The sequence below is a fragment of the Dasypus novemcinctus genome, chromosome 4 (assembly GCF_030445035.2).
Source record: "Dasypus novemcinctus isolate mDasNov1 chromosome 4, mDasNov1.1.hap2, whole genome shotgun sequence".
Lineage (NCBI taxonomy): Eukaryota > Metazoa > Chordata > Mammalia > Cingulata > Dasypodidae > Dasypus > Dasypus novemcinctus.
Genome location: NC_080676.1, coordinates 27,528,542 through 27,542,177, shown reverse-complemented (window position 1 = coordinate 27,542,177; position 13,636 = coordinate 27,528,542). Strand labels below are relative to the sequence as shown.

General features: G+C 40.6%; 1 protein-coding gene across 8 annotated transcripts in view; it reads left to right on the top strand.

Moving 5' to 3' along the window:
• Positions 1-13,636, top strand: part of VEPH1 (ventricular zone expressed PH domain containing 1) — a 268,821-nt gene that overhangs the window by 159,015 nt on the left and 96,170 nt on the right. For all 8 annotated transcript variants that reach the window (XM_071214585.1, XM_058295197.1, XM_004454419.3 and 5 more), the window contains 2 exons: positions 979-1,188; positions 1,767-2,164. In XM_071214585.1, the coding sequence (XP_071070686.1) occupies positions 979-1,188; positions 1,767-2,164 (608 nt within the window). The remainder of the gene's footprint in view (positions 1-978; positions 1,189-1,766; positions 2,165-13,636) is intronic.

Genomic DNA, 13,636 nt, shown 5'->3' with positions numbered 1-13,636 from the left:
CATAAAAACTGCTTTTTTAAAACTTTATTTTTAAAAAAGTTTTAGATTACAGAAAAGTTATATCGACAATATAGGGGCTTCCCATATACCCCCCCCCACATTTGCCCCTATTAATAGCATTGCACATTAGTGTGATACATTTGTTACAGTTGAGGAGCAAATATTAAGCATTACTACTAACCAAGTTCTGTCTATAGATCACATTATGGTTACACTTTGCACCGTCTAATTTTATAGGCTTTGCCAAAATGCGTAATGGCCTGTATCCATCATTGTAATGTCATGCAGTACAATTCCAGTGTCCTAAAAATGCCCTGTGCTCCCCCTATTCTTCCCTTCCCCTCCTCTCAGAACCTCTGGTAACCACTACCTTTATAACAATGAGACAAATTCTTCCATTACTGTAGTAACGGCAAGTCTGCTTTGATCCGTAGTCACACTCCCCACTTATGTCCATTCATTCCTCAGCCTGGAGGATTTGGGGATGGTGATGTCCATTCTGTTTCTAATTGCCCATTGGGCAGATGGATGGAACTATCTTGCTTGCAGTTGCAGACACTCTTTTTTCCTTGGGATGGGTGTTACCCATCATCATCAACTTGTTAGTTGTCCTGGGTGAGCCCAATGAACTGCAGAGTAGATGTTGCAACTCTGCTGAGATTCAGGGCTCAAGTGGCACATGAATGGGTCAAAGATTTAAGTCTCTGGGACGTGTATTTAAAAACTGCAGTTTAGTCTCTGAATCCTTCAAAAATTATTTATAATACAGAGGTGATAATATGTTTCTAAACTTCTGGCAGAACAAGCTGTAGAAGCTGTTTCAAAGTTTTATATCTATAGTAGGTACTCAATAAATATTTGTTAAATGACTAATGAAAAAATTATCAAGTGATGTTTTCAGTTCTGAATTAGAGAATAACACAGTTCTGAAGGGTATATATGACCAACATTTAATGCAATGATTTTTCATTCTTTTAGGAGAAAAACCAGCACTGAAATTGGATTTCCTGAGAAGCTAGAAGAAACCAAACTCACTGTAGCTGAAAATGGAGACCATGAAAAGCTCCAAGTTAAAATACAGGCTTTTGAAGGCAAAATGAATCCTGAGAACAATATCCCTGGCTCAATTAGAAGATATAGTTTGGGCCAAGTTTCTACAGAAGAAAGAAAAGATATTAGATTTAATAGGTAGAAATTTTGTTTGCTTGATTTTTTTTTAAAGTATGGACTTCATGTGTGCTTTAATTTTATCATACAAATTATGGGGTGGTTTTCAAATCTCTTTTACCAATAGTCACCAACAAATGAAATGTTGTCCATAGAACTTTCATTTTTCCAATGAAGCTCACTATTTTAAAGAGCAGAACAAAAATGTAAAACACACCTATGAGTTATTTTTTAAAACACTTTTTAAGTATAAATAATGCCAATATCGAGAATGAGTGTCAAAAGCTTCTCTTTATTTCTGATGAAAAAGCAAAGCAAAAGTAGGAAAAGAATAAAAATGCACAAGTCCACTGCTTTTCAGTAGGTCTTGCCATAAAATTTTTAAATCTTTGTTTTTGGAAGCAACCTAGAGCTGAGGTTTGGTGTACTACATAACTTGGTAGTAATCTACATTTTATCAAATCTGTTAACACCGATTATCAGTTTCACACTCTAAAATAGGTGACTCATCCCTGTGTTCTTACTCTTTTTTTTACTTGCCAGTAGATGGTAGTTCAACTTCTATAATTGTTTTAACTTTTCCTTTGTTTGTATTATAGGTCAAAAAGTTTGGCTTTGCAGACTGTGCTAACAAAGGGTATAAGTTCAGATGCTGGAGAAGATACAGGGAGTGGAGCTACACCAGCCAGCATCTCTCTTTCAGAAATAGACCCGCTTAGCCAAGGACATGACAAAGCACCTCTTAAGGCAGACATTGACAGATCACAGCTGGAAAATTCCTCAGTTTCACACCCAAGTATTATACATACAGAATTGGAGAATTTGCCAGAAACAGTTAAAGAAAACCTCCAAGAAGAAACTCCAGAGACAACTGCAAGTCCTGTAGAATACCAGGATAAACTCTACTTGCACTTAAAGGAAAACCTCAGTAAAGTGAAAGCTTACGCCATGGAAATTGGAAAGAAGATTCCCATCCCTGATCAGTGTACCATTGAAGGTGAGTGAGTGTCCTGAACTTCCCCAATGAGAAATTTCAGGCATCAATACAAAAAGAAAGAAGGGAAGGAAGGGAGGAGGGGGAAGGGAGGAAAGAAAGAAAGTTAGCTCAAATCATACAAACCATTCTTTTCTGAATATTTCTTTTTTATTTATTTATTTATTTATTTTTTATTGACTTTGTAATAATATTACATTAAAAATATATATGTGAGGTCCCATTCAACCCCACCCCCCCACCCCCCCCTCTCCCCCCCCCAACAACACTCGTTCCCATCATCATGACACATCCATTGGATTTGGTAAGTACATCTTTGGGCACCTCTGCACCTCATATACATTGGTTCACATCATAGCCCATACTCTCCTCCATTCCATCCAGTGGGCCCTGTGAGGATTTACAATGTCCGGTGATTGCCTCTGAAGTACCATCCAGGGCAGCTCCATGTCCCAAAGACACCTCCACCTCTCATCTCTTCCTGCCTTTCCCCATACCCTTCGTCCACTATGTCCACTTTTCCCATTCCAATGCCACCTCTTCTATGTGGACATTGGATTGGTTGTGTCCATTGCACCTCTATGTCAAGAGGAGGGTCAGATTCCACCTGGATGCTGGATGCAATCCTCCCATTTTCAGTTGTAATCACTCTAGGCTCCATGGTGTGGTGGTTGTCCTTCTTCAACTCCATCTTAGCTGAGTGTGGTAAGTCCAATAAATCAGATTGTAGGTGCTGGAGTCTGTTGAGGCTCAGGATCTGGCTATCACATTGTCAGTCCAGAGATTCAAATCCCCTAAATATATCTTAAACCCCAACATTAACTGCACCTCCAGCACATTGGCATGAAAGTCTTATGAAGGGAGATCCCATCTGAGTCCAGATTCATCACACATAAACACCATTTCCAAAGAGGGGCCATCTGCCCTGGTAGTTAACCCCATCGGCCATGACCATAACTCCCGTGGGTCTCTTTAGCCCTCAAAGGAACCAATATCTGGGGGTTGTATCTGCTTTATCTGTCTCTCTGACTCTGCTCAGTTGTGCATGAGGGCAAACCTTCTGCCAGCCTCCAGACTCTTTTTTAGAAACTCGTAGCCATATAAACTCATTTCTCCTTTCCATTTCCCCCTTACTTTAGGTCAAACAGCATTTTAAAGTCGTGTTATTTTATGTAGACATGGATATTCTGCTGATCCGCATTGAACCTTCCGTATTCTTTTCTGAATATTTCATTTCAAAAACATTCATATTACTTTTAATAATCTTTATTTCAATAAGTTGATCATATTGCATAGTCCCATTTGAATCACCTAAGTGCACTGATTATTTTTTAACCTCAATGATGTATCATTTCTGGTTCCCTGTCCGTAGTGTTCAGGCAAGTCCAGGGAGGGGGTATTGAAGCAGCCTCTGGAGTAGGGGTCCAGCCAGAGGACCTTTCTATCCACAACCAAGGGCAGACCATACTTATGCATAGAAGCCACAAGCAGCATTGAACATCAGCGCCAAGGGATATTTCATTCATTCATTCAACAAGCATTTATTAAGCAGCTACTGTGTGCCAGGGGCTAAACTGAAGTATCCAAGATTCAGCTGTGAACCTAACAGAGTCCCTGACCTCCTGAGAGGATAGAAAGAAAAGGACAAAACCAGAGTCAGGAGATGATGCCAGTGAGAGAGTGAGCTAGTCAGGAAACAAAGGGCAAAGTAGGAAGGCAGAAATCAAGGCCTGGGCTCCCTCATGCACACATTTTAAGGGGGTGCCAAAAAACTCAGTAAAACTTTAAGCGAAGACAGGACCAGCAACAGTGCCTTGCCAAGTCACACTGGAGCCTGAGGCAAATGGAAAATTCAATAATGCAGAGTCTTTCTTTCTTTACAATTGTGATATTTTGTTCATCATGGATATTTTTTCATTAATTTTCATTTTAAAAATATTATGTCCCTTGGTTACTGAACGTTTTGGCACTCCCTTACAGTTTGTATACCAGTCCTGGCCCTGGCAGGGAAAGGTGACAGTTTTGAGGCGCGGATCCTAAAATATGAGTGCCAGGAGATGGCTCTGTGTGGTGGGTCGTGGGTTGAACCAGCATGGGAGGCTCAAAGGCACTGGCTGGGGTCAATAAGATGCTTCCTGAAACCATTCTTAAGCAGCACTCACACTCTTCCCTGGAGATGTGCGTGAAAGTCCCAGCACTCTTACAGGACGTGCTGTCTTCCCTGAAGCTACAGCCCTCGTGGTAAAAGCCAGACAGACCACCCTCCAGAAAAAAACAGAGCTGAAAGTTAGTGAGTCCAGATCACATCCACCCGCCTCTGACTATGTCCCCTTCTGGGTTCAGGCGCTGGGAGGGCCCTCGCTGCCAGACTTCCCATCCCTCCTCCCACCCCAGGCCAGGGGAAAGACGGCATTCTCACCCCAGCAACAGAGAAAGGGAGTTCAGGTTCTCAGCAATGGCCAACAGTATTATTGGCAAACATTAATATACACGTCTGTATATTTAGAATCTGACGTTTTCAAAGAAGTTGACAATAAGTGATTAATTAGCCTTCCTAAACCTCTTGAAAATGGTGACAATTAAAGCCAAAATTGTTCACAGTCAAAAGTTTTGGATAATTATGTATATCAGGTCTTGGAAACAGCTGACATCAACCAAACTCAAAGTAAAATTTTGTAATTGTTTGTTTTGCTAATAATCTTCGTACCTAATGCACAGGTTGGAGAATTTAATATGAGAGATTAAATGAATTTTCCACTTTGACAGTCAGAATCCGTAGCAGAGATAAGGTCAGATACACTTCCATCTTCTAGAATGGTTGCATTTTTTTTTTTTAAGTTTGGCATAAAGCATTATGTTTGCTATATAGAAAGTTCTATTCTTGTGGAAATACGGGGGAAATCTGGCAGAGGTGCTCCAAGCATCTAGTTGTCAAAAACATACGATTTTATTTTTATTGCCTTGAATTATTTGGGGAGATCAAGAGTTAATTTGTTGTTGTTGATATTTTCTGAAATATTGTATGAATCCATCATCTTTATCCAAAAAAAAAAAAAAAAACCAAGGTGGTAGAGTATTTTCTTTTGCAACTGATATCTCCTACTAGGGATGACTTAGAACTGAGTATGTATTTTTTGGTCAGGTTGCCATTTTGGAATTCATTCATACTTTTGTAGTTTCCTGGAAGTTCCTAGGAAATTCCTTGCACAGGGATATGTGTGAGGGATCAAAGATTTATATGACTCACTGGAAATACATCCACAGAGAATGGACTCGTGCTGACTGCAGGAGACACACTGTTATTTTTGCAGAGGTTGTGTAAACCGTTCAGCGAAACGCCAGAGTCATCTGGCTGACACAATTTTGCCTGTTGTCATGAGATCATTCGGCCCAAAAATATTACGTTTCTTTCATTAGAAAGCGACTGAAGAAAGATTTAGGCTTAGAAATTTTATTACATTGGTATAAAAGAAACATATTGGTCTTTCTTACTGCATTATGCAAAGTAATCAGGAAACAAAGAGAAGAAACATAGAAGTCACTCCCACAACATTTCAAGTTAAAAAGACAAAGAGCTAGCAAGAAACAACAGCAAAGTGTTCAGAATATTCTCGAATTAATGTTACAAAGTCCACACACCTGACAAAATAACCCTGTAAAGAAGTTCATTTCGTATTGGGTTGTGCCATATGAAAAACTTAGATTCTACTGTTTTGACCTACAAAATCATCAATTTCATATGGGCCAACCTAATACTTCGGTAATGAACTACGTTGAAAGAGCAGGAACCTCACTAGCCAGCGTCGAGCAGAATTCAGTGTGAGGTGAGTAGAGGTCACCAATAGCATTCTGAATCCCAGGCAGCCGCCTGATTACTGCATGCCATTGATCACGCTGGGGACAGGCAATGGAGTGTGATCAGTGCAAATCCATCATCGTGTCTGGAGAAAAATGTCAAACCCCAGGTCTTATTGAGGTTGGGTCAACAGTGTCATTTGGGGCATGAAAGACTCTCTTATTCCCAGGTCATTAACTCACTTCTGAGTCCTGTAGGCCCCTGGGGAGGGGTGGATTTACCCACCACTGTAAGCTACATATTCACAGAGTGATAGTCTAATATTGTCTATACTCACATACAGGACTGGAGGATTTGAATGCATCTGTCAAACGATGTTTTTGAAAACTGACGCATTGGTATTCATTTATGTTAACAAAAATGATTCAAGATTTTAAAAAGAACACATGATATTGAAATGAGTCCTTAAAAATCTGGTCCTTCACTGGAATTCTATAAAGGATGATATAAAAGCTTACAAGAACCCACCAATGCTACTTTGGTTTGCTTTGAAGTATTTCCTGATTGGGTGAAAATACATCCCATCTGCAGAGCATGTCAGTGAACGTGACTTGCAGAAAGCTGATTTTTAAACTAGTAATGAAGTCCTTTCTCTAATCGACTCACAGAGTTGATTTTTCTTGCCTTGCATAGATATAAAAATATGCAAACTACAAGTTACAATTCATTGTAAGTATCAGGAAGTGGGTGCTGTTTTCCTGGTTAATCACAAGTAAAGCTTCCTTAGGGAAATTTTGTGTACAGGCAAGTCCAGCCTCAGTGCCAGGGTGACTGCAGCTGCAAGGCCACCCCAATCCTTACTTCCTTCTTCTCCGGTGGCACAATCTGGGGAGTGGTGATAACACTATCCATTCCATTTTTCTGGGTGGAGTTTCTTTCCCCTCCCTTTTTAAAAAAATTAGTTTAATTATGGAATTGGGATAATTACTGCATGAGGGTAGTTGTAAGAGATGGAGCCAGAGAAGAAACCTAAGCTTTTTTATACAAATTTGAGAGGGAGCAAACACAAAATAGAAATTAGGAAGATGTTGTAAGTTCTTGAAACCTCATCTCACGGCCATGGCCCTTTGAGCTCTTGTCTGAAGGCCACTTGCTAGGGAAAATGTTTCTAGGGAATTTTCCTTGGAACTTCGGATCTTATCTTGGTTGACCTTATTCCTCAATCCAGTTTCTCCAAAGACTGGATTATGGTCAGAAGGAGGCGGGCATAATGGTGATGGGTTCTCTTCTTTTCATCCTCTTGCTCACATATCCTGGGTCCAGTCATCTACAATGGCCAGGAAGATACAGAAATGACTAAAGGAAGTCTATGCATCTTTTTGAAAAGGTCTGCTCCAATCCTTTTAGTGAGTTAGCATCAGATTACTTCCCTTCTCTGTCCCCAGTCAAAAGGCAGCAATCACACATCACCAAGAAGCAAGTTACACTCTTAACCCCACACTAGGACAAGTTGCAAAATTCCAATAAAGGATGTCAGATATATTTTCAAAATCTCCCTTCTTCTTAAAACAAAAAAAAAAAGTAATTTGACTTTCTTTGGATTTCCAAGTAAGTATTTGAAGAGAGGTGCTCCTTCCAATGCTGTTGAACGAAAGGGTGTGTGGCTTGTCTGTATCTCGAGTTACTTGGGATTTTCTACAGATGAGATGTATATTCACACAAGTAGGAAAGAGTGAAAAGTAAAACTGGTGAGTGCATGTGCACTCTCAGGCCATTTGGTGCTGAGATCCAGGAGGGGTTATCTGCCTGCAAACAAGAGAAGTGGTGCACATCCTTGAAATGATCAGTTACCCTGCTAAGTGTTCACCTTGGGTGTGTCTCTAATAGGTTCAAAGAGACCCTGCTAATGAATAAAGAGAGGCAAAAGTGAATACATAAAGAGTGCAAAAATGCACGGGTATATATTTTGGTACAGCTCACCCTAAGAGTGGCCACATTTAAAAAACAAAACAAAGTGAGGAGAAGAGGAGGAGGAAGAGAAAGGAGGGTGGAAAGAGAAGGAGGCGAGGAGGAGAAAGGAGAAGGAGAATGCCATGGCATACTTCACGCTCTTAAATACGTTCTCTCTAAAAGTATTGCTGTTTGTTTTTTTTAAATAGAAGGTTGTATACTCTTGTATCTGCAAAATTTTAATCTTTTCTTAGGGAAACTCATTTTCAGAGACTGTTGTCAATCCCCCATTATTGTTCTTTGGGGACTGTCTTTACTCAAAGGAGGCCAGATAGATGGTGCTGAGCCACAGATGGTCCCCACAGAAGAGTAAGTTCTAAGTCTGCCACAAGTCAAATTTCAAATGTCATGTAAGCAAATGTTATTTTTCCACTTACTTCCATTATGAACTGGCAATGTATACCCCAGTAGGGGGGGAAATGGTCCCTGGATATCATCAAATTGCCTTTAAAAACAGAGCAAATCCCTATTTTTGAATGACAAAGAATTGGTAGCCAGGAAACTGAAAAGCAACTATATGGCTGGGTAGAGAGTTTTGATATGATGGAAGAAGGGGTGAAAAAAAGAGAATTCCCTCCCATTTGTCCCGCTACAAGCAAATTCCTAGGTTTCCTGTCTGCATTTTTGCCCTGTCCATATTAAGGACCAGTGAAAAATGATAAAACACATATTTTTTTTCTTTTCTTATAGAAAGATTCTGTGAATGTTTAAAAATAAGTCAAGAGTTTAGTGTTAGAAACATGGGTTTTGAGATGACTATTTATTAAGCATTCATCCACTTGTAGTTCAAATATATTGAGTGCCTACTACATGACAGCACCATTCTAGGAACTTGGGAAGGATCAATGAACAAAACTTTTGATATATGAACTTCTGCAAGGTTTGAAATTTTTAACAAGAGTACTTGGCTTCAATAATAAAAAAGATGCCTGTAATTTAGACCAAGGTACTAATTCAGACTTGCCCGCATCCTGTCTAACCAGCTCAGTCCCAGCTCTGCTGTTGGGCAGTTGCAGTTCCTTGAACAGGTCACTTCACCTCCTTGGCCCACCGCTTCCTCCACCTTATCCCAAGAGGGTATTACACGTTGGCTGGTTTTCAACCTGTGCTTCCTAAAGACCCTGTCGAAGGGGCTCTAGCTCCCCTTTCTCCTGCCTTTCCCCTGCCCTGCAAAAAGATCAGCTCTGATGTTGTTGGTTGTACACAATGGCCTTCCTGATCGCTGTTTAAACCAAGAATTCCACAGCTTAACGAACTCAAAAACCATTGGCTTGATGCCCTTGAAGGGCATTTCTACTCTAAAATGCAGTGAACTCGAAATGTCTTATGGCAGAACTGGTAAAAATATAAAACTTCAGTTATTTGATCAAGTTTTTCACTTCAAACAACTTTGTTGATAATTTTATATCTTTAATGTAAAGATTTTTTTAAAGGAAGTATGAGGGATTGAACCAGTGACCTTGTACATGGGAAGCAGGTGCTCAACCAACTGAACTATACCCGTTTCCCAGGATTTTTTTTTTAATCTTTCATATTAATATCCTATCCTTTTTCCAGACATCTGCATCTATCAAATTTGTTACAGCTTGTTGGGAAAAGATAAGCCATATTGTTGAATACTTTTGAGGCTTGTCTCAGTATCTGCCAGGATTTATTAATATTTATTAAACAGAAAAAAAACAAAAAACATGATCAGTAAATTAATGTATTGCACCTGTCCTGCTATTCTTCTTCTATTTTATTTATTTGGTTTACAATACTAAATGACAACCAATCTCAGTTCAAACAGTATTTGAAGCAACCGAAAAGATGATTCAGCCAATGTGTGGGGGAAAAAAACAAGCATAGAGGAATAAAATGAATTTAGCCGTTCAGTTATCTTTCAGAAATTTATCCTTGCAAAATTTCACAATTGCTTAATGTGTTTGCAAATTTATGTCTGAGCTCCTTAATGGTCATAGTAAGGAGAGAAACAAAATCGGTCATAAAGTTCTTCATTGCCATAGACAAAAGTACACTAGTTGGTTGGGGAGGGGGAACGACTACTGATCTATTTGATTGATGACTGCTGTGTTTGTAACATTTAATCACTAACCATAACAATAGAGCAGTGATTCTCAACTAGGCAATCTCCCCCCTCCCCCCACCCCCGGGGACACATGGCCAAGTCTGGAGACATTTTCACATTTTCGCAATTCTGCATTCCAAAATGCCAGGAAGGGGTGCTCCTAGCATCTAGTGTGCAGGGGCCAGGGATGCTGCTAAACATCCTGCAATGCACAGGGTAACCCCCACAACAAAGAATTATCTGACCCCAAATAGCAATAGTGGTGGAGATGCTGCAACGCAGACTTGCCTCTCAAGGTATGGTCCATGGACCAAGAGGGCTGACATCATCTGGGAGCTTGTTAGACATTCCAATTCCAGGGCCCCACCCCACACCTATGAACCAGCCCCTGCAATTTAACAAGACCCCTGGATGGTTCATAGGCACATTAAAGTTCCTGGAGCACTATCCTGGAGGAAAGGAAGGCCAGTTGATCCCAGCAGTAGAGAGAAGAATTCTCATCCTGACAACGTGTTTGTGATTTCATTAGTTGACTCTCCATTTAATAATCACGCCTTACACGAGGAGATGGGTTTTCTTCTCCAGGATGCCCTGGATAACGGGCTCAGGCATCTGGGCTTTTTGTGGCACTGAATTTATGGTTCTAGTCATCCGCCAACTCTTCTCATAGCACTGAGTTTATGAAAGGAAAGCCAGGAAATTCTGCTCCTTGGTATGTGTTTGAATTTGTAGTGTGTGACCTTTTCACTTTTATGAACACAGAATTTGGTTTCTCGTGGAAGGTTGTTTTAAAAGCCTCAAAATACCTTGGGCATCAAATATATTTTCAGTGATGCTTAGCCACACTGTGTAAGTGAATTAGAAACATATGGATTACATTTCCCTTAAAATATGCAGAGAACTAAAATGAAGTGAAAATGTGCTGGAGGCAATATATGTTTCCTAAAGCCAAAGCATTAAAAAGCAGTTTGAGACAAGTGATAAACTTGAAGTACCTATAACAATTCACCAATATTTACAGATTAACCCAAATGGCCCTCATTCTTTTTAACAGGAACTGATGTCATTGTACTTTAGATCATCTTTTCTCTATTGAGTCTACATGATTTTTCCTAAGTTCTTTTAAAAAGAACTTTGAAAATATTTGATTAGAAACTCTCTCTCCTAGTAAATGTAGATCATTAAACTATTTCTAAATCCCCACCATATCTCTACTTTCCATTTCATAGTCACACCAGTTCATAAATAGAGTTATTCTTTGGGGTTTGTTTTATTGCTTGCCTGCTTGTTTATTTTTTTAATAAACTTCTGAACTCAAGTTATTAAGTTTACTGTAGAAGAATCAAGACAAACATAGATTAGATGTTCTTTATATTCTTACAAACACTGATACTGTACAATCTCTCAGTAATTCAAATGTCAATTGCACATTGAACACTTAAGGTGCTTATTATTGTTTTCCGAAACTTTTCATGCTTATTTTTGCCTTCTGGGGCCTATTGTGTATTTTGAATTTATGTGCAACGGCAAGAATTAGTCTGTCTCCTTCTAGTAATTCAGTAACTATATAAGTAAAAGGAAATTTAAAGCACTGAAATGTCAGGAAATTTCCAAAGCAAAGAATGAAACAATAGCCAGTTGCCATCCTGGGTTGGATAAGTATTATCTGTGAATTGTTTAATGTAAATTATAGTGCCCAGATGGGTATGGAACCAACCCATCTAATTTCAGCTACAAACTGGTTTTTCATATACACTTGGGGCTTGAGGAATTCCCAAATGCTTTTAGTCAAGCATTGCTTGGGTTAACTTTTGAACTCAAGCACATTGTAAGGAAATGTAACCCATGTGTTTCAAATTCGTTTTTACTTTATCCATCAAGTTATGGCTTAGTAAGCTCTTCTCATCCCTGTGAGGTGTTTCTCTGATAATATGGATCTCATTTTCATTGGTATTATGAAGATACCTGTCCCCAGATTGCCACAATGGTGACCCTACCAACCTATGAAGCAAAAAGAATTTTTATTCCTGTGCTGGTCGTACTGCTTTTCTGTCATCTCAGATACCACAGAAGGAATGAGAACTTGGTGTGCATGGGTCAGTGTGTCGTGGGCGTGGGTTGTGGTGGGTCACTTTCCTTATTCACAGTAGATCAGGTTGGGCTTGGGTCTACCCTATAAGGTAATGAAGGGAGTTGGGTACCATAAGCAAATTAAAGAGTCTGAGAAGAACCCCCTTCCTTTGCTTCATCTTCCCAATATACATTGTACCCCTGGCCCCACCTTCTTGGGCAGAAGCCCCAAATAATGCCTGATTGCAGTCCATTCCATTGTGTTCTAACCTTCTTGTCACTTTTCTCCAGACAGAGAAGCCCTGGATTCTCCAGACAGAGGAGGGTGGAAGATACAGGAAGACAGGGAGAGGGGCAGGGAGGGCCTCAGTGGACGGGGCTAGTATCGCCAGGGCAGTGGGAGTCCTCAGCTACCTTGCACCTGCTTGCCCCATGCATGGACCGGCACGTGACAGCCCCTGTCCAGGAGGAGGAGCAGGGTTGCCACCGTCAGTGGCCAGCTGACCAGGGCAGAGACATCCACGTGGCAGTTGCCAGCCACAGCCAGCCCTGCAGCCAGCTTCGACCTTCCCAGATCACTGCCTCTATCAGATACACAACCTTCCCCAGGTACTTTGTCTCCTGGAAAGAAGTTTCCTGGAGCCTTTCACTACCCATAGATGAAGTCCCAGTTGGGCGCTCAGGGCACTAAATGCTGCCTTCTGGGCCACAGTGGGTCTTGCCTAGGCCTGAAGCTGCAGCAGCAGCACTTGGACCCTCAAGACATTCCCTGGGCCGTGGTGTAGGTCTCAGGGAGACTAAGGTTTCACAGCCTTGGCTGTTAAGGGCCCTGGTTTAAGTAACTCACACCTTGTGAGATACCTGCTGAGAGTGTTGGGCTTTGGGGTCCCAGAGGCAGAGTAGAGGGGGGCATCCTAACCACAGCAACTCAGAACACAAGCAGTCAGCCTGCGGAGGCTAGACCTTCTCTACTTCCACGGCCAGCGCAGTGCCTGGCACAGGCGAGTGGCAGCACAACAGCGTTGAGTGAATGAGCAAACAAATGAGCCAACGCCCGCAGGGCCAGGAGCAGGCCCGACCTCACAGAGCACACATGAACATTAACACAGTTTCTGGTTTGCTACTCAATCACAATGATTCTGTCCAGTGAAGTTTAACATTGAATGTGACTTTTCACTTATGATTAGGTTGATGGTCTTCATTTAATTAGGGAAAGAAAAGTTGTTGCCCTCCAATATGAAATGTTGAAAACCCGTAGAGACTGTCACAGATAACGAAATCAGATCTCAATACTCAGCATAAAGAAGGAGGCAGAATTAAGACTAACTGTTTGCTGGGGACATGCTTGGTATTTCATGTGCTGAAGAAAATTGATGGCAATAACTGGAAGTTCTTTTTAAATCACTGCATTTGACTGCAGCTATTCATAAAAGTAAAAAAGACTATAATTGATAGTACAATTTTAAAAATGTTCTTTCATGAATTGTAACACATGTACCTTACTCATGCAAGCATTAATAATAGGGTGACA